At 37.9% G+C, this 24,373-nt stretch overlaps 1 protein-coding gene and 1 long non-coding RNA gene across 6 annotated transcripts in view; one reads left to right on the top strand and one right to left on the bottom strand.

The window, feature by feature from the left end:
* The window catches only part of FBXW7 (F-box and WD repeat domain containing 7), a 187,195-nt gene extending 163,424 nt beyond the window's left edge, over positions 1-23,771 (top strand). For all 5 annotated transcript variants that reach the window (XM_052777225.1, XM_052777216.1, XM_052777198.1 and 2 more), the window contains 8 exons: positions 3,124-3,258; positions 7,684-7,807; positions 9,690-9,826; positions 11,499-11,612; positions 14,711-14,892; positions 15,968-16,193; positions 20,477-20,687; positions 21,717-23,771. In XM_052777225.1, coding sequence (XP_052633185.1) covers positions 3,124-3,258; positions 7,684-7,807; positions 9,690-9,826; positions 11,499-11,612; positions 14,711-14,892; positions 15,968-16,193; positions 20,477-20,687; positions 21,717-21,985 — 1,398 coding nt within the window. In that variant the 3' untranslated portion in view covers positions 21,986-23,771. The remainder of the gene's footprint in view (positions 1-3,123; positions 3,259-7,683; positions 7,808-9,689; positions 9,827-11,498; positions 11,613-14,710; positions 14,893-15,967; positions 16,194-20,476; positions 20,688-21,716) is intronic.
* LOC128136904 (uncharacterized) lies at positions 13,863-18,026 on the bottom strand. The gene is made up of 4 exons (XR_008233520.1): positions 17,834-18,026; positions 17,354-17,482; positions 16,937-17,056; positions 13,863-14,001 (listed from the first exon to the last, which is right to left on the bottom strand). It is a non-coding gene; the product is annotated as an uncharacterized LOC128136904 (long non-coding RNA).
* Positions 23,772-24,373: the final 602 nt, after the last annotated feature.

Raw genomic sequence — 24,373 nt, 5'->3', positions numbered from 1 at the left:
AATGGGGAAGAAGAAGGGATAGTTTTCAGGTAGGTAGTGCCATGGTTGCAGCAACTGCATTACTGAATGAGGAAATGGTATCAACAAGCCAAAAGGCCTTGGCTGACAAATCAACTCCTCCCTGAGGAAATTTGAGGGAAGAGGGGGGATGTTTGTTTAGGAATCTCATATCATTAAAAGAGCAGTATCGGTAGTCCCTGCTGGCTTTCCAAGGGATATGTGAATGAATCCTGGAGCTACCTTTTCTTGGGGAACCCCTGCCCATAATTAAAGTTTTATTTTAATTTTACATTAAAATTCAACTTAAGTTTTGAAGACAAGGAAAACCAATTAAACAAACGCATTTTGAAGATAAAGTATATTCTTTACAAGGATCTTCAGTTTGAAAGGGAATCACTTGGTAGAAATCCAAGGTATCTGGCCACTACATCGTGTGTCTTGGAAGTCTCCAGTCATCTACAATGTTTGAAACTTTGCAAACTGTTTGGCACACATTTACTTTTTTTTTTTCCTCTTCTGTGACATTTGTTCACTGTTGTTTCTCATCAAAGCCACAAACTTATTTCTTACTCTCTGCGCTCAATGTGCTACGTGCAGTTTTTTTGCAAATGGATCAAGCTATGGGGCCCAGAAACAGTAATTTACTAGTCTTGCTTTGTTAATGCAAACAGTTGTGTTCATCTGGCAAGGCTTCATCCCAATTTTCCATGCCAAACGTTTCCCTCAGAGACCCCTTACTGACTGTAGCTGGAGGTTTGTTTGCTTAAGTGAAAGACTGAGGGGACAATGTCCTCGAGAAAACATTTTGTAGCAGCTGATTGCTTAAAAAGAGCCTTAGGAAGCTGCCTGTAGCCATCCCCTAATGATGAATGGACAGATGAAAGAGGGTACTGCTTTTATTCATTAGCATCTTTTTCCCATTCTTAAATCTTTTCCCTTTTCTGTTCAGATCTGTATTATATTTTTTAAACAGAAATGTCTAAGTGAAGAGAGTTACAGATGAAGATAGTGTACAGTGAAAATATTAATCAATAACATGTTCATAACTGCTAGCAACGTTTGCCACAGCAAAAAAATATGCTCTTCAGGTTGAGTTGTTCTAATTTAATAAATGTAGCTGCTTATAAATTGAGAGTAGGCTGACCTTGGAAATTTATATTATAAGGAAGTCACACAGGTATTACTTTCCCTTTTTTAAATTCTCCTAAATTCAAACATGGCTGACAGATGAGATTAAAGATTGCAAATGTTTGTACCCAACACCAGCTAAGCTCTGGGTTAAGGAAACAAACAGCAGTTGGAAAGTTGGTGAGATAAACAGTTCTTCAGTGCATGATTTATGGAGAACTGCTCTGTGATGCAAATGTTTCTATTGAAAGAAATTTATAATAAAAGCTGTTTGTAACAGCACTGCTGCAATTTATGCTGAGACATTCTTGTTTCTTTTTAATATTCTGAGGTCTTGGATATGAGACACGGAAACCCTCATCTCATATGGTGACAATCTACATACACACAGGGATGGGGAGTGTTTTCTTGCCAGCTTAGACCATCTTACCAGTTGCCAACAGCGTGTAGAAAGGCTCAGGTCGCAGAACTTCCTTCCCCTCCTCTGTTAGGGTAGGCTGTCTGGTATCTGCCACGCGTTTGCTGTAAGGCAGCTCGAAGCTGCTTTCACTGCCCTGATGGAATGGGGTCACCGGAAAGTCGGGTGGGTCATCATGTGGGTAAACGATACTTTTCTTGACATTCTGAGTATTTTGACATTTTAATTAGGGAGAAATGATGCAACGTGATGATCTTTCTACATCGAGTAAAGTGGGCTATTTATCTGCTTTGCGTTCGCTTTCAGAAATTCCACCTTCTCCTTCACTTGCCTCATTGTTCTGCAGAAACTTCACAATATACAAACATTGTAGTATTGTGGAGACTGGAATTAATTGTCAGAATCAAATCCAGAGAACAGAAATTCAGAGCACGAGTAATAAAGGTCTTGAGATACATGGCAGATTAATACAGAAATTTTAATTGCAAGGTATCTTGCCTTTTTTTTTTTTTTTTTCAGTTAGCCTCTTACCATAACTGTAATATCATTTGTATGTGCTAATTTACTTGTAAATGTCACTCTAGAAGACATTCAAGAATATGAATGTGAGTCTGCTCTCAAAAACTGTGATGTCTCATTTTCTCTCCTCTCTAAGGTTTTATTCATGCTCTAATTCTGTTGCTAAATCAGTTAGTGGTGGCTGTTGTTTTTTCCTGTAGAAATTATTTTTTTCTTTAAATTGTTTTCACATAACAAATCAAAACTCTTTGATGAGCACAGATGAGTTTAAGACATGCTGTTCAGATGTGCAGTGTATTCAGTTATTAATTTTTTTCTATAAACGATGCTGCTAATCTGCTATGCTCTCAGATGAGTGCCTTATTAAAATCTTCAAATTTTATGATGCCCATTAGTAAAAATGTGAAGTAAGAAAATTACCAGTCAAAATTCCCTGTTTATTCAAGTGTAAATTGATACTTACAAAATATACGTTGGTTTATAGCCAGGATTCTGAAATTACAGCATTGTCACTTAGGGACATACCGTAGTAATAAGCAGGCAGTAAGCTAATGTACTTTAGAAAAAGTTTCTTTCTTTCCTTTCCTCTCGTTTCATTTAAAGTTTTTGGTGTACCAGATGAAACATAAAGGTTAAAAGTTGCCATCTCACTTGTATACACAACAGAGAAAGACGAAGAGGGAGCGTGTTCTGTTGCAACCCCTTCGTTGTCAGTAATGTCTGTGTAGATTTCATGAACTCTAAAAGAAGCTTAATTAATTTAATTATTATTATTAAATATTATTATCTCTTTAATTGCTAATCTGTATGTGTGTGTCTAACGAATCCTTTCTTAGCTTATGAATCAATGTAGTAATTTTCAATATTTTGTGTTGATTAACTTCTCATTTTTGTGTAATTAACGTGAGCATTTATCTTGCTGGCTTTTTATGTGCTCTTTATATGCTTGTATATAGCTCAACAAGGAAACTTAACCTGCCTTATGGCAAAGCAATGGCACTTGCTAAGATAAACCAGAGTATTAAACTAAGCTTACTGTTTCTTTCTTTTTCTTGCAGAGCTGGAGTGGACCAGAGAAATTACTTGCTTTAGATGAACTGATTGATAGTTGTGAACCAACACAAGTAAAACACATGATGCAAGTGATAGAGCCCCAGTTTCAAAGAGACTTCATTTCCTTGCTCCCAAAAGAGGTGAGAAATACAGGTTAATACTGGACTATGCAATGCATCAGCTGCCACTTTTTAAAAACTTCCATGCTAATTATGGCATTCGGTTTTGCCAATACAGTGATGTAAACTGATGTTAGAGGTCCACAATATGGTACACTGCCATAACATGGCAACTGATTAAACATACCTTTATTCCTTTAGATACCTGGAAATATGGGTGACTCCTTTAAACACAATCCCAGTGTCTTTAAAAATATCTCTGTATCTTAATTGGGCTGATTGTGCTTTTTTTTTTTGAGAACTAATTCTGTTAAGGCACGCACACACAAAAATTTCCTCTGGATGCAAGGCCTTTCTGTACATTATTCTGTAAGTATAAGCATTATTTTTTAATGCTTTAAATGTTGGGGGTTTTGTGAATATTATCTTTGAATTTATTTTAAACAAACTGAGCCCTAAAATCTCTACCAAAAAACCCAAAAGTAAACCCAGAAAAGTACTTCTCACTAAGGATGAAGCCAAACCCTAATTAAGCAGGTATCTTACAGTAAATCCTTTACTGCAAATCAGATTATGTTGTGTCAGGTTAAAGAGAAACTAAGATTTAGATTTCAGCGTGTGTAACTAAACGCTGTCCACAGAAGAGTAATTCTTGATGTCCTCACAACTAGAACATGAGGGTGGACATGAAAGATTATAAACCCAGTTTGCTACAATTATTAAATGAATGTATTTTAGTTAATTTAGAAATGGTACCTCTGACCTTGATTGATTTTAGGGAATCGGAAGTAGTTTTGTTATTTGGATCGGGGAGGAAGTCTGCTTTCTTTTGGCAGATCTACTGCATGTTGGGTTTTCCATGTAAAAATGTTCATGAGGGCTGAAGTCTTTGTAAGTCTTCAGATACTAACACATTACAAAGCAAGTTCTTAAGAGGTATTCTGGTGTGAGTATGTGGTTGCTGTGTTTGACATGGTCTTACTACTTGAAGACTGTTCTGTATCTCTGTTTCTTGACATTTTTTCTGGTGTATATCCTATTTTTGAATACTTAGATGTACAAGACCCTTCTTTCCTTTTATATACTGTCATATCTTCACGAGTTAGGAAGTGTCACAGCCTTCCCTTGCTGGTTAGCATTTGTAAGGGGTTGGAAGCAATTTATGCAACGAGTATTAACTTAGTACACATGTCATGAGATTAGTATTTACAGAAGCACTTCCTGTGGCAGCCGCCTTCATAAATGGAAAGGACACCAGGGGAGGAGAAGAGTTTAGTAAGACCTCTACATGGTTGCCATGTTTCTAGAGAAGCTGCCCAAAGCAGCCTTAGTTCAGAGGCGGAGGAAGGCAGCAAGACTTTATATTTTGAGAAGACAGAAGATACTTTGCCACTTCTGCATCTATTAAGTCTGGAAATTTAATACAGAATTGATAACAGTAACTCACAGCTTGGTTGTCTTTGCATGATTTAGTGGCAAAACTAATTCAAGTACAACCAGTGATCTACTTATGCTGCAACTAATGATCATGTTATTATTTCAGTTTTAGCAACTTCTTCATAGAAAAGATACGCTATTTAGTTGTAAAACTTTCTTTTTCACTTATGTTTCTTGACTCCATTGTAAGCTACTTGTGTTTAATTTGTTTATTTTTAGTGTTTTTTCTTGCCTCTTGAAACCAGAATACTGTCAAGTGCTTAGCTTTATGAAAGGCTGACTTCACCAGTGAAGGTGGCTTAAATAATTTTCACTTCCTAACCCCCAGTCACTGTCGCCAAAATGAACTGAGTTAAACACAAAAACTCAATCAAGCTAACTCCACCATCTCCTCTCTGTTTTGAAGATCATTCTACACCCAGATCTCCTAAGTGATGCTGTCCCCAGCTACTTATGTTGGCTGCAGTAGGGGGTGACAAACTGAGCTGTGCGGGCAAGAGCAAGTTGTTAGGGTCAGTAATTCTGTAAACAGGATTCCCTATCAATCAAAGCCAGCATCCTGTGAAAACATGCTCTCATGAGTTGTCGCTCCGCATTAACATCTGTAGTTATCTCCAGTGCTGCTGGATACAATGCAGTGATTTTATGACCTAACCAGAACAAGATGATGATTTGGACAGGAGGGCTTTTCTTCAAAAACGTTTTCAGCAATGCAAAGACAGTAACTTAATAGCTGAATAACCAAGAAAATATTTGCTTTCCTCCTGAGGAAAGATGCAGTCGAACAATTAATCTGAAATGAATACTCCTGTTTTCTTGATGAGACTTTAGAAATAATTATTGAAATTACTTGTTTGTGAAAACCAGGTCTAGAAACCAACAGATTAGGAGTTTTGCTGAAATCAGCCACAGAAATTTTGTTGGTGCTGTGTGTGTGAGTGAAGAAAAAGGTGAGAGACTGCTTATTACTGGGTATTATTAACACTACTGCAGAGAGTAGTCCTAAATACAGTTGAGTCAAAGGTCAGAACTTTGCTACCTGAAGTTTTCTTCTAACTCGATCCATGAGCTGAGACAAAGGGACGTCATCTTTTATGCGCTGGTAATCTTAAAGTCAACTGTGGGCTCTGTTGACCCTCGATGACTATTTAGATAAATACAGTCTAAAATAAATGTCATCCATTCATAACCTGTTTTAGAATCAGTTGGCTCGCAGGTTTTAATTAACACCATCTTAGCAACCATCCGTATCTGTATAGGTAGGACAAGTGATATTTAAACAAACTCTACTGTCAGTTAAGGAACATCCAGCCAAAATGGAAAGGATCTCTTTCATGTTTGAGTCTTGCCGCATGCAGGACTATCTGATGTGTGTTAGGAAACAGCACTTCTTAAATAATTTTACATACCAGGAATTAAGACAGAAAGTCTAAAAGGACGGGTACAGTTGTTGCTCTTGTAATAGAGAGGAGCCTTACACCAGGTCCTAAATGCTGACTCCCTGAGTAGGGACAGAAGGAAGATTCCTCGGCGTTACGGCCTGGGGTGCATACGGGATCTAATGCATAACTTAAGACAGGTCCCTCAAATGTGGCGTCCTACGTGCTCAACGTGAGCTGCAGGTGATGACTTGCAAACAAGGTATGTGCAGTCAAAATGCAAACAGTTCTGGTGTACTGATTTTTTATTTCCTGGCTAGTCACTGGCTGGTCTAGATTACTGAAAGTAAACGTTTCTCACATAATAAGCTCAAAAATCTGCTGAGGTCAGCGGCCTATGGTTATGACTTCCTTATTGAATTTCAGTCTATGCTGCTTTGAAGGGCAGATTCTATTTATATACATTATAACTTCAGCTAAAAATTAAATAAAAAATCCTAAACACAAAAGGGTATGTCAAGCAGAAGTAAAAGTGGACGATCTGATTTTGATTTCCCTGACAACTTCTGCATCCTGTTAGTTACTGACAAAGACCCCACTGTTTCAGCATGTAAGTAGTTCTCTGCATTGCTTTTTACCAGTATGTTCTGTCTGCAGTTTTTAGCCATGGAAGGGATTTTCCTGCATCTTACACTTTTATTTTCCATGACTGGGGAGATGCATTGTTGCTGTCAAGTAGAAAAGCTCTACTTGGTCATCATACCCTTAATGGTAGCTGTCCCTGTATTTTGGATTGCGTTTTAGATGCCTCTGTCCCTGTTTAAGACTTCAATACCTCTGAAGATGTTTGTGGAGATTTTGGGGGTTTTATCATGGTCGTTACATGGCTCAGCTTAGTCAATTGAGGTCTGAGTTCTCCCAATAACCTTTAATTTTGTCACATGGAAAAGTTTATCTTGTTTATCTTCTGGTGCTCATTGGGATTTCCCATATGTTTTTGGTAACATACTGTGTACAGTATCAAAATTACATATTCAGTCCTTCTGCATCCCAGTCTGTAAAACTCCCGGTACCACCACTTTAGGACTGTGTTTGCATTCTAATCAGAAAATGAGCGATACGTATGCTGCATTCCCTACAGCTGCAGAGTGCATGTAGCATTTCTGTATTTAGGCTTACTGAGTGATGTTTATCACAACATACTTTCCTATTTGCTCACATGGCGAGTGTTGTACTTTCTAGTTAAACTCTCAAAGTAACTTTCGGTATACTTGTTAGCTAAAATAACAGAGACATAATTATTTTAGTAATAGTTCTGTTAATGGTTCATAGTAATGTGGATTACATTTTTTAAGAAGAAAATAGTGAATTCAGCTGACATCTACTTTCTTGCAAATACAAGAATCATTTCTGATGTGATCTGTATGGATTTAGTTACTTCAGATAATTGTTATACTTTCATGTGCCCACTGGAATAAACTGTAGCTCTGTTAAGTTTCTGAGATTGTTTAATAATTTATTGTTTCAATTTTCTGTATTTCAGCCCCTGATGTGTGATAATACTTCGAGTTACTTCACTTTTCCTTTCAAAAGCAATGCAGAAGATAGACTTTATTTTTCTTTTTTACAGCTGGCACTGTATGTGCTGTCATTCCTGGAACCCAGGGACCTTCTGCAGGCAGCCCAGACATGTCGTTACTGGAGAATTCTGGCTGAAGATAATCTTCTCTGGAGAGAGAAATGCAAAGAGGAGGGTAAGGCTGAGCAAAAAGATGGATGTAATGGTCAAAGTGTTGCTGTCGTAAAAAGTGCAGTTCATTTACATAATAAGCTTAAAGTTTTACCATGGCAATTCGTGTGACTTAAATTTACTACTAGTGATGCTTTGAGTTATGTGGTATGTATCTCTGTTGAAAGTAGGAAGGAAGCAGAAATAATCCATGGAGTACTAGAAATGAAACTAGAGTTAAGTTTGAACATCCCATTTATAAAGTATACTAGGTGTATGTTTTTAAAATACAATCAGTTTTGCTTTTTAAAGATTATTTTTATTTGGAATACAACCAAAGCAAATAAGAGCTGAGATATAAAAATGGTAGGAGTATAGTCTTGCAGTTTGTAAATAACATGGAGGAAAAACTGTTTCAGTGGTTGGGCAGAAAGGATGCTGTAATTTCATGTCATTTGTAGGAATATTTAACAGAGAAATGGCACATGGTAGGGGGAGAAGGTGCTAACTTGATTGCTTAGAGAGGGACACACAGTCCGTAAGCCACATGGATGTTGCCTGCTCGTGTCAAATCCAGAAGATACAGTGGTTCAGCAATAGTATGAATGGGCAAAAAAAAGGCTCCCAGGAAAGTAGCCACATATTTGAGCACATGGAGAAGGTAAGCTTTTATTTTTAAGGAGAATTACAGGAACAAGGAGTCTGTTCTGGGGGACAGAGCACATGCATGTGATCTCAGTATCCCTCTTGGACACAGGCAAAACCAGGGACCTGTCCAGGCTGCCTTGGAGTATGGAGACAAGAACTTGTGAGAGGTTGATGCAAAGGCTTTAACAAACATGACAGTGTGAATATTGCTGGCTATTTATAAAGACACCTAAATTAATTAGTTTTCTTTTGCAATGGAAACCAGGTGTCTAACCTCTTAAATCTTCTCTAACAATTCTCCTCTTACAAATTTCAGTGAGAATGTATTAAGAGGACAGAATGAGAAAAAAGGAGAAGGTTGAGGGGGGAACGAGCCTACATTTGTGAGCTTAGAAGTAAAAATAAATACGGCCAGGCATGAGAGCGCAGACAAACAAAACCGTATTGTAGACTGGTTAGACTTAGGCGCTCAGTAATATGAAGGAGTCGTTAATTCAAGACTTGCAGATAGAGACACCAGAGAAGGGGCTGAAGGCAGAAGAGTGAAATCCACGTACTGGCAAGAGACAAGACTCTTGCTAGTAATGAGATGCAGTAGAGAGAGGAGCTGCATAGAAAAGGGAGATTGAGAGAATTGTAAAAAAAGATATATCTCTAGTAGTGAGGCTAAAACAAAGCACTACCACTTAAGTGTCGGTTCAGAAAGGGCATAGCTATACTTACATTCCAGCCAGGAGAGGACAATACCAAAAGCACACAGCCTTTCAAATCAAGAAAAGACTTAAAAGCTCACTAATACCAAGAGTCACAGTGAACTTAATGAAGATGGGTGAACAGAGAGGAGGACTGCAGACAGAAAGGTTTACTTTTCAAAGGGTTCCAAAACGGGCATACACGTGGTTATGGAGTTTGTTGGACAATACCCATTTGAAAAAGGCAATGCTCTGCTACATTGCCTCAGAATGGGGGGTCAAAACCAAGCTAGTAGGTTGCCAGCAAGGAATGATGAACTAGAGCATTTTCAGCCACGATTACCGTAATGGTTATGCTTAAATGACAAGGAAAGATGTAGTATAAAGAGCTGAGGAGCAGGGCGGCGTCACTGACACACAGTGCAAATATTGGCATGCGGGAGGTTGTTACGTCAGTGCAGTATTTAATGTCAGAGGTCACTGTAAAGGTGTGGGAGGGAGAGAAGTTGTTTTCTTTGGAGTGGCCTCATCTCTCTCCCTCCCCCCCTTTTTTAAAATTCATTTTAGGGATTGATGAACCATTACATATCAAGAGGAGGAAAGTAATAAAACCAGGCTTTATACACAGTCCATGGAAAAGCGCCTACATTAGACAACACAGGATTGATACCAACTGGCGGCGAGGAGAACTTAAATCGCCTAAGGTAAGTTTCTGAGCTACGTGCATGGTGCCATGAACAAAGCGGGATCAACTCATAGGTTTGGTTTTTTTCTTCAGACAAGCCAGACTATCCCTGCACAAAAAGCAATGTGTTGTTACAGAAAAAAAAAAAAAAATTGTATTTTAGCTTACCCTGGGTTTAAATTAATTTCTGAGCACCATATTAACAAATCAGAATGTGACTCTTCATACAGCAGAATTCTTTCACTGCTGTTCTGAAAACTTCTGTGCAGCTTCGTGAATTCCTATAAATATGCCAATCTCTTTGAGACAGATAATCTCAGAAACTTTATTGGAAATACTTATATTTAAAATTAAACATACACACATATATATGTAAATATGTATACGTATGTATGTATTTGTAGAGCTGGGCCATGTTGCTACATAAAAATGCTCCACCAGTATTCTGTGATCATTTCTTGCTTTATACATACTCTTCTAAATTGAGCAGCACAAGACAATAACTTCATTCCATGTTAAGATTCTTTTTGTTTTTTAAAATACTAAACTTCTTTAATGACATTGATATATTACGGTTGCGTCTTTTCCAATATGAAGATATGAAGCAATACTTCAAACCTTTTGTAAAATAAAATAGCAACTGTCTAATCAAACCTGGTATTGAACAAGCAGAAACATGAACAAAACACATATTCATAGCCTTTTAAGGTTTTAAGGCAATTTGCCTGTTTTCTTGATTACTGTACCACAAAATAATAAAAATAAGAACAAGAAAAAATCCCATGGAAAACCTATGGCTATATCCCGCTGTTTATTTGGCCGTGACTTATGTACATCTCTGGCAACGGCTCTGTATTTCTTGCCTTGATATGCCACATCAACTTGTCTTGGAATTATTATTAAAATTACAGCCTCAGGCATTATCCAAATGCCCATTTCATTTCGATGAACATCTTGAAAAGTGTTCAGATATCTTAAATAAAATATTCCTCATCCTATGTATTCTGATAAGGATTTCTTTGCTGTATTGCAGTAAAGTGTACTGAATTGCAGTTTTTCCCAAATCAAGCATTGAAAATCCCACCTCTATAAAGCACCATCCAATCCACATTTCCAGCACATTAAATTATTGCTTTTGTTTGTATTTAATCGAGTTAATGGTTTTCTATTTTTTTATGTTGGTACTGCCTGGCATTTCACAGATTACAATGCTTGGCTGGTAAGGAAAAAAAAAATAGATATAGTCAGCCTTGACCACTGAAATGCAAATAAGCAGCAAATAATGCAACCCCATCCTTTTTGTTCAAGATTGAAACAACTCTTAAAAGGTAAAAACGTAACTCAGCTGAAAAATAAAGAGATGGAATAACTGCAGAGGAATTGAGCAATGTCCAGTTACTAATTCAGCCTACTTTTATGAGTGATTTTTCCTAGTACTTTCAGGAGACTTGCAGTAACTGTAGCGTGCTTGCTAAGCAATGCTGTGCCACTCCACGGAGGAAGGAAAATACCTTCTTTGGTCCCAGCCGGTGGTAAATTAGACCTGACACACGGGATTAAGGGGCCTTATTGTTATTGAAGCAACTCCAGCATTTTCTAATTTATGAATCAGAAGAGCACTGTTTCTCTGGCTTCTCTCTAATCTCCTGTGTTAAATTGTGACTGTACGTTTTTATGTTCTTTATTGTCAGGTGCTCAAAGGCCATGATGACCACGTGATCACATGCCTTCAGTTCTGCGGGAACCGAATAGTGAGCGGCTCTGACGACAACACACTGAAAGTGTGGTCGGCGGTTACAGGCAAGGTAAGTCAGTTATTCTGCTGAATTCCTTAGGAAATGAGCTACAGGTAGAGCACCGGTATGTCAAAAATGCTGCTGTGCCATCAGACCGCACTGCAGGGTGGTCTGTAGTGCCGTCTGGTACAAAAATCAGAAAAAGTACCGGTAAACATTTGGGTCATCTTTTCCCACACAGAAACTAGTCTGGTTCAAAAAAGTCACCTTGATGTGAAATTGCAATGCTGCTCATGTTACCACTGGCACATATCCTTGTTCTCTTGGCAATTCTGCTATTCTTCTGTAGTTGTTTGTGACATGGATTCTAAAGAATTTGGACAGATACTTTGCTTTATCTTCCTTAAAGCTTAATTTAGCCTGCTTTTACCCCTCTGGATCTCCCTTTGTCACTTGTCTTCTAGCATTCTTTCTGTTGTTTTCAAGTTATTGAAATGGGTTGTTCATTTTACTGGCTCTGATTTCAAATACAGAGTTTGTTTTTCTTTCTAAGCTACTATATTGCTGAGCCACCAAAAAAAAAAAAAAAAAAAGTAACTTGCTTTAGGTTTAAATATTTCCTATTAAATTAGATCCAGCTCAGGCAGGAATTTAATAAGCTTCAATAATTTAATTTTGGCTTAGAGAAGCAAAACAATATGTGCAATCGAAAAGACAGTACTGAACATTTCACTCATGTTAGAACATCACAGCTACTCAGCATACAGATTTTTTGTTTTAAGGTGACTGACTGACCATGCTCTAAAGATACAGAAAAGGCCTGAGGGAAACAGTACTTTTCCCTTGTAGACTAGCATTGTGTGTACTTGGCTTTGTTTTAATGATACAGTTACATGAACAACAGGACAGCTATTGAGGATAATGTGTTTAAGAGGTAGAAGGTATCCACTTTATAATGTTGAAGCTGAATGGATAAAGCATTTGTCTTTGCACGCCTAGAAGATCCTTCATGGAATTGTAAATACTGTGGGGAAGAATAAAATTAAAAGCAATAGGCAGCCTCACCCTGCCTCCGTTGGCTTCCCTACAACAAACTGTCTAATGAAGGAACCCATATTGAAATTTACATTTTTTAATTGAAAAGGGCAGCCTAAACTCAAATGAGAAATACTTCCTTTGTACATACCACCGTCTCAAAAGCAAAATGTTCCTTTAAATATATAAAATTGATCATAGTAGCATGACTTAACAATTCCTGTTCAGTAATTTTTTGAAAGTAATTACAAATCCTAGTGTGACTATTTACCCCAAACCTTTAAGAGAGCCAGAAATTATATATGAAAGACGGAAGAGTGCTATAGCAGCCTTCATGCTTACTGATGCTGAGGAATTAATAAAATAAAAAAACCCTAAAGGCTGGTTTGTGCAAATGAACATGACTAAATAATTCCCTTGACAGATGTAAAGCCCAAAATAAGGATTCTGTGTTCTTACTGCTTTAGAAGGATGATTTCTTAAAATATGAGCAAATCGGTTGAAATTTAAAAAAAAAGGGAACTGTAAAAGTGAGTAACAGCTCTGAACTGAAAAAAGATGGGATTTGATAGCAGTGAACTAAGCTAGGAGCCAGGAATTGCAGAAGACTGGTAAAAAATGTTAAAGAACAGGAAATCTATGTACAGCAAAAAAGCAAAGGCATTTTCAAGGATGTTAGAAAGAACAGGATATTAACAACAGAAATTAGTATACTATCACTGATGCAGAAAAAATATTTATTTGGGGAGAAAATTCATATGATGGAGATACAGCATGCAGTAATAACAGAACATTTCAGCAGAAGCTCACAAAGATGTTCAAAAACAACTACCAAAGTGATGGTTTTCTTATTACAGCTGATCCAGATAATCTGTATTTGATGATTTTTTTCTAAAGTAACCTGTGGGGTAAAATTGGTGTTTCTTCAGAAGGTACGAGCACAAGGAGAGGATCCAAAGGATGGCCAGAAAGCTAAAATTTGTCAATAATTAAATGCAGTAAACTGAAAGACTGGGTATTTAGGATAAGTTATCTCAGATAAAAAATATTGGACTACGACAAGAGGAGTCAACTAACAGTTAAAGGAAGGCCACGGCAATTAATGCCACTTAGCATTAGATTACAGAAGAAGAGATCACCAAACTGTCTTGACCTCTTTTCTTGTGCAGTTACAGGTTTGAATGATAAAAATAATTGTGCAGAAATAGATGGCTATGTGCACTGCAAGGCTGTATCCCCATGACACGACTGAAGAAAATAGAGCAATGCAAAAACCAACATGGCATATATTTAAATGGGTTAGAAAGTGGGTAGTTATAGAGATCATGTTGTTAATGTAAATGCAGAATCTTCATGGAGTATCTTTCTAGAGGGGTCTTGCAAGGATCTCTTCTTGTCAGTGCTAATTAGCACTTATTGCTGCCTTGTGAGAAAGCATATATAGTCGTTACTTGTAAAGAATACAGGCTGAGAGACAGAGACAAGTCATTGTTCCAGAGTGATGGAGGTTTTATAGAAGTAGGTGTAAGCAATCACTTGTCTCTACATGGTGAGAAATCATGTCATACATTTGGGATCAAAGAAGGTAGGCTGTGCTTATGTAGTGTGCGATTCTCTCCTGGGTAACAGTAAAGTGAAAAAGGTTTGAAACGTGATTGTGCAGTATTGATGCTGTAGCTATGGCTCACAGAATGCAATGTTTCTTGGATAAACAGAAAAATACAATAAGAGTATATGGTTTATAGGTTGGTGGTAAAACTACTAAGTGAATGCTTTCTCCAGTTCTAATACTCACGCTTCAAAAAGCTGTTGGAAAACCTGCAGTGACTCAGAAAAATGCCAGGAAAATGACTCAAGGCTGCAAAACATGCCATGTATTGAGAAATTTGGAAAGACAGTTTAGTTTATCAAGGGGAAGATTATAGGGAAAATTCCTTATAGTTAAAGTACCGACAATGCAGAGAGAAATTTGATGAGTGTTTTCTAAAAGGTGGGATTTTTTAGTTCAATCACAAAGCAGTCTCCAGGGGTCTTCTGGCTCTTGCTATGAGAGACTATTGTTACCTCCTAGATTACTTCAGTTTCCATTCAACTCTGTCGACAGGGTAACTAAGCAAAACATTTCTTTTCAGTGTTTGAGAACACTGGTTGGGCACACAGGCGGAGTCTGGTCATCACAGATGAGGGACAATATCATCATCAGTGGATCTACAGACCGAACGTTGAAAGTCTGGAACGCTGAGACCGGAGAGTGCATACACACCTTGTATGGACACACCTCCACGGTGCGTTGCATGCATCTCCATGAGAAAAGGTAAGGCTTTGTCTAAAGCTACAGCCACAGTCTGGCTTGTAATTTACACTTGTGTTCACAGAAAATGCTTGTTAAACTTGGGTACCTCATCCAACATTGAGTGAAATACAAACCAGGCAAAGCATTCAAACTAAACTACATAAATCAACACAAGGGAGGAGATGATTAATAGAAGCAAAAGCATAAGAGTACTAATTAAAGAACAGAAAATTGAGTCATGTACTTTATAAAGTCACATTCTACATTATTTCAAAACTAATTCTTTGTTATGCTGGGATCCAGTCTCCCACACTCTGAATAATTTCTCCTTTTTGTCAATGCTACAAACTTTTACTCATTTTACAGAATGACTTTTTAAGTACCGTCACTGCAGTATTTTATTTAAATATTAACTGATCATATCATAGTTTCTGCAATAGTAAACCATGTCTCGATTCAACGAACACTGACAAAGCTGTTTTACTTGGCTGTGGTAATGAGCTGTTGACAGAGTGCCTGTTGGTTGTATTTCTTCTCTTTTGAAGAATGACGAGGTTTTTTCTTTATCAATGCCATTAATATTAATTCCTTCTCATTTCTGTTCTTGCCTAAAAAAGCTTTTAAAAGTATAAACTGAAAAAAATCAAGCAGAATAACTTTCACTAAAAGTAAAACTTCTAAAGATCTTCTTTGTTTAGTTGTTAGAATTAGTTAACTCAGTCATTAGAACAGAATGCTCATCGCACTGGGTGAAGCTCAGCATATTCATAAGCTTTCATAGATAGATACAATAGTCCACATAATTTCTCATAGCATCGTTTTGCTGTTCAGGAATGAAGTGCCTTTTTAAATACTGATTGCTAATTATATCAAATAGATCCTGAGGAGGTGAGTAGAGTAAGGAAGAAAAACACTCAAGTCATTTGCCACCCTAATGAAATGTCATGCCAAACTCGATCTTTGGCAGCTAGTGGACTAATGCTATCTAATGCCCCAAATTAAAACTTGTAACTGATTTATACCCAAGTCTAATTGTTTTTAATAAATACTTTTATGTCCTATGCTAAGTACAGGAGGTGTTTTCTTGTTCCTCCAGAGTGGTCAGTGGGTCTCGAGATGCTACACTGAGAGTTTGGGACATAGAGACGGGCCAGTGTTTACACGTGCTGATGGGCCACGTAGCTGCAGTTCGGTGTGTTCAGTATGATGGCAGAAGGGTTGTAAGTGGTGCATATGATTTTATGGTCAAAGTGTGGGATCCAGAGACAGAGACCTGTCTGCACACACTGCAAGGGCATACTAACAGAGTCTACTCATTACAGGTACGTGATTTTCATCTGCCACTTTAGTTTCCTTAAGTAACATTTAAAGTCAGTTTATTTCACCTTGTTTATTAAATTGTGGGTACCTACTCCAGAATTATACAGGCCACAAGAATATAAAGGCATCTGTGGTAGTCCCCTCTTTCATTTCGTTACACTAGTTATATGTTGTCTTAATTTAGAAACAGAGAATTTTTTAGAGGAGCTTTTTTTTTTTTTAAAGCACCCAGTACAATAAAGCCCAAATCTCCATAACAGCAAGTTAAGTAGTTTTGTGGGTTGCTGGGTTGTTTGGTTGGGGGTTTTTTTGAAATCTTGCGTGTATTTTGGAGCTATGTTTTTGCTTTCCCCAAAGAAATTCTAAACCTACTGTTTTACATAAATCAGATGCTATAGTAATTGAAAATGTGCCAAAACCCCCATTGGATTAATGTTCTGAATTATGCAGATCTGTTTATCCTTATTTTGTAGTCCCATCTTCCAGTTCCAAACTGTAATTCACAGGAAGGCTGAATCTAAAATTTTAATGTTCCGATGTAAATCTCCAGCATTCTGCTTCCTCTTCTCTGACTAGAGGCCAGATCTACAACTGTGAGGCTTTGTCAGCAGAGACATGTTATTGTAGATGCAGGTTATTATGGTACTGCTCTGTGGCATGGCTCTATTGCCTACCAGTCATGCGAACTGCTCATCAGAACTAAGCTAGCAAAGATACACGCAGACCTCATGTAGACTCTTCTTACCTTTACTAACCCAAAAGATCATCTTGTTCATTCATAGAGTCAAAGCATCACTTCCAGGCATTGAAAGGCAAAAGAAATTAATTTCATGCTTGTGCCTGTTCTCACCACAATCTGGCAGAACTTGAAAAAGAAATTAACAAAGACAGTTCAAAATCGGGAAATTGCATTCGGCATGTAACTCTCTAGTTTGTGGCTCAGAAAGTGAAGCTCAGTGCTAGAGACATTTTTCATAGAGTGTATCTTTCATAAGGTGTATCTTGTCGTAATAGATTAAATGTGAAAAAAATACCTAATTGGTTTCCTTCCCCAAAATATGTAGTAAAATTTATCAAAAATCTCCAGCCCTTCTCTTACATTCACATGCTGGGGAGTACTCTCTAGACAAGCAGCAAGCAAGTTGAAAATGCTGTACTCTACCTAGCTCTTAAAAATATTCCAAATGTTGTATTTCATCTAGGGCAGTTTGGGAACAGTGTATGTTACTCTGCCTTCTCTTCACCAGTGCCTCTTGTTTTGGCTTGTGAATATTCATGTCTTGCTCTGATACTGTAGTAATAATGGATCAAAAAATTGGGGTTATGTTACACACCAATACTATTTACACCCTGTAAATGGAGTTTGGCATTCTGAAACAAATTTCTGGGGGACAGGAAGCTACCGGTGCTTACAGTTTTAGGACAGAAAGATTCTTTAAAATTGCATGGTGAGCTCCTGCCCTTTGGCCTGAAACAGCCCCAAACAGCAGAACTCCCATAAATACAATAATCAGGATGAATAACCAGCCTGTCCTTCCTGTCCCCACTCCATGGCAGGTTCTATTATACCCCAGTATTTCCCCATTTGTAGACCCCCTAGCATTTTCCAGAGATCTTTATGCAGCAGTTGAAGACTACTGACCATGTTGAGTTTTCTTCCTCTTTCTTAGCTGCTGTTGAAGTAATCCACAGATCCTCAGGGTTCATGGATAACAGCTCAACCACTGATCCAAACTCTTGTCTGACTGTAGCAATATCAGAGTAACGTTTGTCTTGATGCCCAGCCTGAAAGCTCTCTTTCTGAATACCTTATGTACCTGGAATACAATTAATCTGTAGGAAAGGGGGAAAGAATTCAAAATTTGTTACATCAATCCAGTTTAGTTCTGTTTAGGAAAGAAAAACATTCTGTAGTGTTTCCACCCAACAAGTCTGCTGGGCTACTTAGCACTCCTTGTCCTTTTGTCTGAACTCAGATTAGTTCACATCCTCTTTTGAAAGCAGGGTGCCCAAAACAGGATGCAAAATTCCAGTCAAAGTCTTATCAATGCTTACTACAAGTGAAAAGTTATGTTATATGCCTTACACAGCAGACGCCTATTTCAGATACCAGAGCATCTTTTTTTAGTATATTTTCACCAGAAATGCAATGCATACAGGAGATAAGCAGTCTGTATAAGCCAGTCACTCTCTACATTCTTTTGAACCTGGGTACCACGCTCAACCATGTTTGACTGTAGAGATCTATGATGTTAGGTTTCTGTAGGTTTTATAAAAAGAAGCAGTCTCAGATAGTTCAGTTCCCTTAATTGGGTTTGTTCTTTGCCATTATTAGATACCGGTCAGTCCACATGGACAAGTAGTGTCGGATGGTCCTAGCTATAACGAAGACTCCTGCCCATCCTGCATTCTCCCAGGCTGCAGCTGTACCTTCATTTATTCCCTGCCAAGCTCAGACCTTCACAATTTTCTCTTGACGTTTACACTCTTTGCTTTGGGTCAGTTCTACCATTTCAAATGTCACCCAAAGCCTAATGAAAATACTAAATGCCAGACCCCTCCCTGGAACTCTTTCTGATATCTCTAATAATGCTGTGAACAAAGTTCTGAACTGGATAGTATCCCTGCCTCAAATTTGCCTCCCTCTTTGTGAATATACAACCGAGGCATCTGCTGTTTTACAGGGCTTTTTACTCTGTCACAGAAAAAAATCATATTGGTTAAGATAAGATAATTTTCCCACAAATCTATGTTTGCTGCTACTTACCGCATTGCTAAGGGCTTACAACCAGATTGATTATTTGTTAGTTCCCTCTGGAAATTGAAGTTAGGCTGACCGATCCATAATTCCCCATCTCCCATCATCATCTCCTTCAATAAAGAAAGGAATTGTATTTGCCATCTGAAACTTGTCTGTCTTCCATGGGTTCTCAAAGATAGCAGCAGATGTCTCTGAGTTGTCTTAAAACAACTTGCCTTATGTGGGTTTTTTTTCCCCATTCTAGCAAAAGCTTGTACTCAGTTGTCAGCAGTGTTAGTGCTGTGAGCCTACACTCAGACAGCTGAGGACTAAAGCAAAAAAAAAAAGCTAAATAGCTGGCCTCACTTGGTGTTTCCTTCCCACTGAGCATAAATGAGCTTTTTTATTTTGGTCTTCCTCTTGTTTGGTTTTGTTTGTTTGGTGTTTTTTTACAGAAATGTTTTATCATCCTTAACAGCTCTTGGTAGTTTTATCTTGTTTTGTGCCCTGCCTTTCTGATTTTGTCCCCGTGTGCTCTTTTAAACACCTCTATTGATCTAGTTTCTACTTTTTGTACAATTCCTTGTGCTTTAGCCAAGTGGGTCTTAGTAATTTACTACACTTCCTATCTTTCCTTCACACAAGGGTAGTTTGTGTCTTTAAGAAAGTGCCAACTCTCCTGAACTCTTCTTCCCCTCAGAGAATAGATATATAAAAACTTCATGGGAAGGAAGTCTCAATTTATTGAAGTATTCCTCCTTGAAGCCCACTGGTTTTATTCTACTACTCTTTTCCCTTCCTTTTTTGAGCTTTCTGAACTCTCATGTCATTGTCACTATCACTTAAGTTACTTTCCACCTTTATATTCTCTACATGTTCAGTCCTCTTGGTCAAAAGTGTCTCATTTCTCTTACATGTTCACGTTCTACATATTTTTATTTTATATATAATATGTGCCCAGAAAAATCCAAGAATTTGGACATGTTAGCCTGTATGCCTTTCCCTACAGTGACTAAGAAGTTAAAGTTCCTTACTGCACACAATCAGGATTATAAAATGCCTAAACCCAGCATTTTTCAATTACATTCCTTCCATTTTCCTATGTTTTGTCTTTTTGTGTAGATGATTCTGGATTAACGTTGTGCCCTTCTCCAGCTTAAAGTCCCTCTGACTTGTGAAAAGCAGGTTTAGCTTGTTAGTGTCTTAGGAAAACTTCATTCTTACTGTTGCGCACTGCAGTATAGTCAGGATTCTGTTGTCTTTAAAGGAGCTGTATTACATTTAAAAGACCAGCGGTTCAGAGTCAGTCTTTCTCCTCGAACCACATACCTCATAGCCCGTGTCTACAACAGGAGATGACACTGACCATGAATTGCCTGCTCTGGTATCAAACGTGGCCATCTCTCCTTAGACTGAATTATTACTTTGTGATGCAGTTTCCAAATATATATAGCATTTAACGTTGCATTTAGTGAATTAAATGCTTAACAGCCTTCTTCGTAAGATCGTAATTAATTGTTTGTAATAGACGTACCTTTCTTGTAGTTTGATGGTATCCATGTGGTGAGTGGATCTCTTGACACTTCCATCCGAGTTTGGGATGTGGAGACAGGCAACTGCATTCACACGCTAACAGGCCACCAGTCTCTCACGAGTGGAATGGAACTCAAGGACAATATACTTGTGTCTGGGAATGCCGATTCTACAGTCAAAATCTGGGACATTAAAACAGGACAATGTTTACAGACATTGCAAGGTGAGCTTAAACTACCTTCACGTAAATCAAGCTGCCTGCAGTAATCTATGCTTGCAGATTCTACATAAAAAAACCCTTTAAAATAATTACATACAAAGAAACAAGCATGGACCACTTACAACTTAAATAGTTTTCTGATGACATCTGTATGATCTTTCTCTGAATTAGAAGAACAAAACGTATTTAATCTAATCTATTCAAATCACTTGCCTATTATGAAAGGCAGATGGTCTGGACTGATAGCAATTTGCTATGGGTATATTAGCCTAATAAGCCACAGAAATATGTAGGAAATGACATCTCAAAACAGTCAGTCAACATATTTATTTAGGGGTCACTTGGATGTTTCAAAGTCTACTGATTAATTGGATCGGGAGGCAAAGTACACTGTCTGTTGCAATAAATCAAGAGCAATGAGTGGAAGATGTTTTCTTTATTTCAGTAAGAAGAATGATTTTTGTTTCCATTTTGACAGTTGCTACTTGGGCATCGTGCACACAAACACATTGCTTTGTTTCTCCCCACAGAAAAGGTCTTACATCATTCCTATATATCATATGCAGCATCGCTGGCTGGAGCAGAAAATTAAATTTCCTTATAAAGCAGACTCTGCTGTTTTAACAGTATATATTTATACGTCAATATATAACTGTCAATATTTACTGATAGAATAATCTCATAATAACACTTCAAAGGGACTTGGAGGCAAACGCTTACAGCGGTCACCTTATTCTGGTTGGTTAAGTTCATTTTCACGAATATCAAAGTGCACACTTGCCCTACTGCTTGTATACAACAAAACGAGATCACTGTAACACAGAAGGAAACATTGGGGAATTCTTCTATACCCACATTCACTTTTTGAAAGCACAGCAAGGCTTCTGTACCTTTTAATGTACAACAACTGAGTTAACACATCTAATAGATAGAAACGGCTGTATGCAAATAGCTAGGTATTTATTCTATATGCAGTGGTGTCTGACATTGCTTTCTAATTACAAATAAAATCGTTTTGGTTTACTGTTACAGGTCCCAACAAGCATCAGAGTGCTGTGACCTGTTTACAGTTCAACAAGAACTTTGTAATTACCAGCTCAGATGATGGGACTGTAAAACTTTGGGACTTGAAAACGGGTGAATTTATCCGAAATCTAGTCACATTGGAGAGCGGGGGAAGTGGAGGCGTCGTGTGGCGGATCAGAGCTTCTAACACAAAGCTAGTGTGTGCGGTTGGGAGCCGCAATGGGACTGAGGAAACAAAGCTGCTGGTGTTGGACTTTGACGTGGATATGAAGTGAAGGGCAGAAAGATGAATTTGTCCAAACGTGGACGATGTTCTCCTTTCCCTCCCCTTGAAAAAAAAAAAGAAAAAAGAAAAAAAAAGAAAAAGGAAAAAAATCCCTTGTCCTTGGTGGTGCAGGATGTTGGCTTGGGGCAACAGATCCTAAAGACCTACAGACTACGAAGGAGAAGACAAAGATGACAAACTATAACTGACAAGAGAGGCGTTTGCTGTCTCGTCACATAAAAAGGCTACACTTTTGACCGGGACAGCTTTGCAAAAATACGACTTTTGAAATGAAACCAGGTGCAATTATTTCTTTACTTTCCTCCAACTGCTCCTTGAGCAATTTGGAGGTGAAAAAAAAAATTGTTACAGTTCTTGTTAACAGGTTATTTTACCACAAAGATCTTGAAAGAAGCTGCACAGGCGAGCCTGCTCGTGCACCCCTGGGCCACCCTGGGTCCCGGCAGCCCCTCTGAGCAACGCGCTGTCCCTTAGCTCCGCTCTGAGCAGGGGGTTGGACCAGACAACCTCCAGAGGTCCCTTCCAACCTCTACGAGCAGTCACTGGTTGACTTTCAAAAACTAGAGAGCATCTGCAATGAAAAAAAAAAAAACAAAAAAAAAGAACAAAAACAAAGAGTCCATTCCTGGTGTGGAAAAGCTAAAATATTACTGTGAATTGTTTTGTACAGTTTTATCAGAGCTTTTTCTTTTTTTTCTTTTATTCCTCTTTTTTTTGCCAACCATTGCCAATGTCAATCACAGTATTAGCCTCTGTTTAATCTATTTACTGTTGCTTCCATCTACACTCTTCAACGCATAAGTTGCTCTGAGGTGGCAAGTTGTCCTGGGTTTTGAGAGTCCTCTGATGGATTTAATTTGCAATGCTGGTGCTAGAAGTAGGTCTTCAATTATGGGATTGTTGTCCCACCCCTGTACTGTATTCCCAGTGGCCAAACTTATTTATGCTGCTAAATGAAAGAAAGAAAAGCAAATTATTTTTTTTTATTTTTTTTTTTCTGCTGTGACGTTTTAGTCCCAGACTGAATTCCAAATTTGCTCTAGTTTGGTTACAGAAAAAGACTTTTTGCCACTGAAACTTGAGCCAACTGTGCCTCTAAGAGGCTGAGAGTGGAAGAGTTTCAGACAATTAAGAGTGAAGTTTGCCTGCAAATAAAGAATTGAGTGTGTGTGCAAAGCTTATTTTCTTTTTTCTGGGCAAAAATTAAAACACATTCCTTAGAACAAAGCTATTGCAGCCTGTTCTGTGGGGAAATTTTTCTTTGTGAGGGCTGTGGTGAATGGAATGAACAGACATTAAAAAAACTGACAAAATTTTTAAAAAATATTATAAAATACAAAAATTAAAATAAAGTTGCTGGTCAGTCTTAGTGTTTTACAGTATTTGAGAAAAAAAAACAACTGTTACAGTTATTGCTGGGAGGAATTGACAGAGCAAAAACTTACGTTTTTGTAAAGATGTCACATGCAAACAAAATGAGAAACGAAAGAGTCAAATGGTTTGCCTCATTCTCCAAGAGCCACAACTCAAGCTGAACTGTGAAAGTGGTTTAACACTGTATCCTAGGCGATCTTTTTTCCTCCTTTTTTTTTGTTTTTGTTTTATTTATAGTCTGATTTAAAACAATCAGATTCCAGTTGGTTAATTTTAGTTATGTAACAACCTGACATGATGGAGGAAAACAACCTTTAAAGGGATTGTGTCTATGGTTTGATTCACTTAGAAATTTTATTTTCTTATAACTTAAGTGCAATAAAATGTGTTTTTTCATGTTAGTATGTCTTTTTTTCCCCCCCCCTCCTATTTCTTGTTGTTAATTTAATATCATACATCCTACGAAGGGTAAAGCAGGTCAAGTTGCTCAGCTTACTGGTAGATGCTAAAATATGTCGCAGGACTTTTTATGTAACCCTTCCACAAACAGGTGCACGAGTGTCCTCTCCTTCAGTTGCCATATAGGATTTGTCACATGGGCTTCAACAAACATGCGGGAAAGCCATTAGCTTCCTATCGCTAAGAACGTGTCAGGATTTGACTCCGGAGGGAGTCAGCTATAAAAAGCTGCTCAAGTACGTAAAACTTCTTCCGATAGCATCTTGTTACTGCATCTTAAATTGAAACAATGTTTATTATTTATGGATTTCAATCAATTGATTGCAGTCTGACAGCAGAGAATAAATCCATAAATACAACTAAAAATCAAAGTTAGGATTGTAGGATAGCTTGAAATAAAGCTTCTGAAGAAAAAAAAACCACCCAACATCATTCCAGATCAGTCCAACAGCAGTTTTATCAGTGCCCTAAAACCAAGGTAAGTCATCAGCTGTCTCAGAAACTTACCACTCGAGTGTCAGTTTCTCTCTCAGATCTCCTTGAC

Source organism: Harpia harpyja, chromosome 2 (genome assembly GCF_026419915.1).
Source record: "Harpia harpyja isolate bHarHar1 chromosome 2, bHarHar1 primary haplotype, whole genome shotgun sequence".
NCBI classification, from domain to species: domain Eukaryota; kingdom Metazoa; phylum Chordata; class Aves; order Accipitriformes; family Accipitridae; genus Harpia; species Harpia harpyja.
The sequence above is the reverse complement of the archived record's forward strand: the minus strand, read 5'-3'. Positions and strand labels throughout refer to the sequence as shown.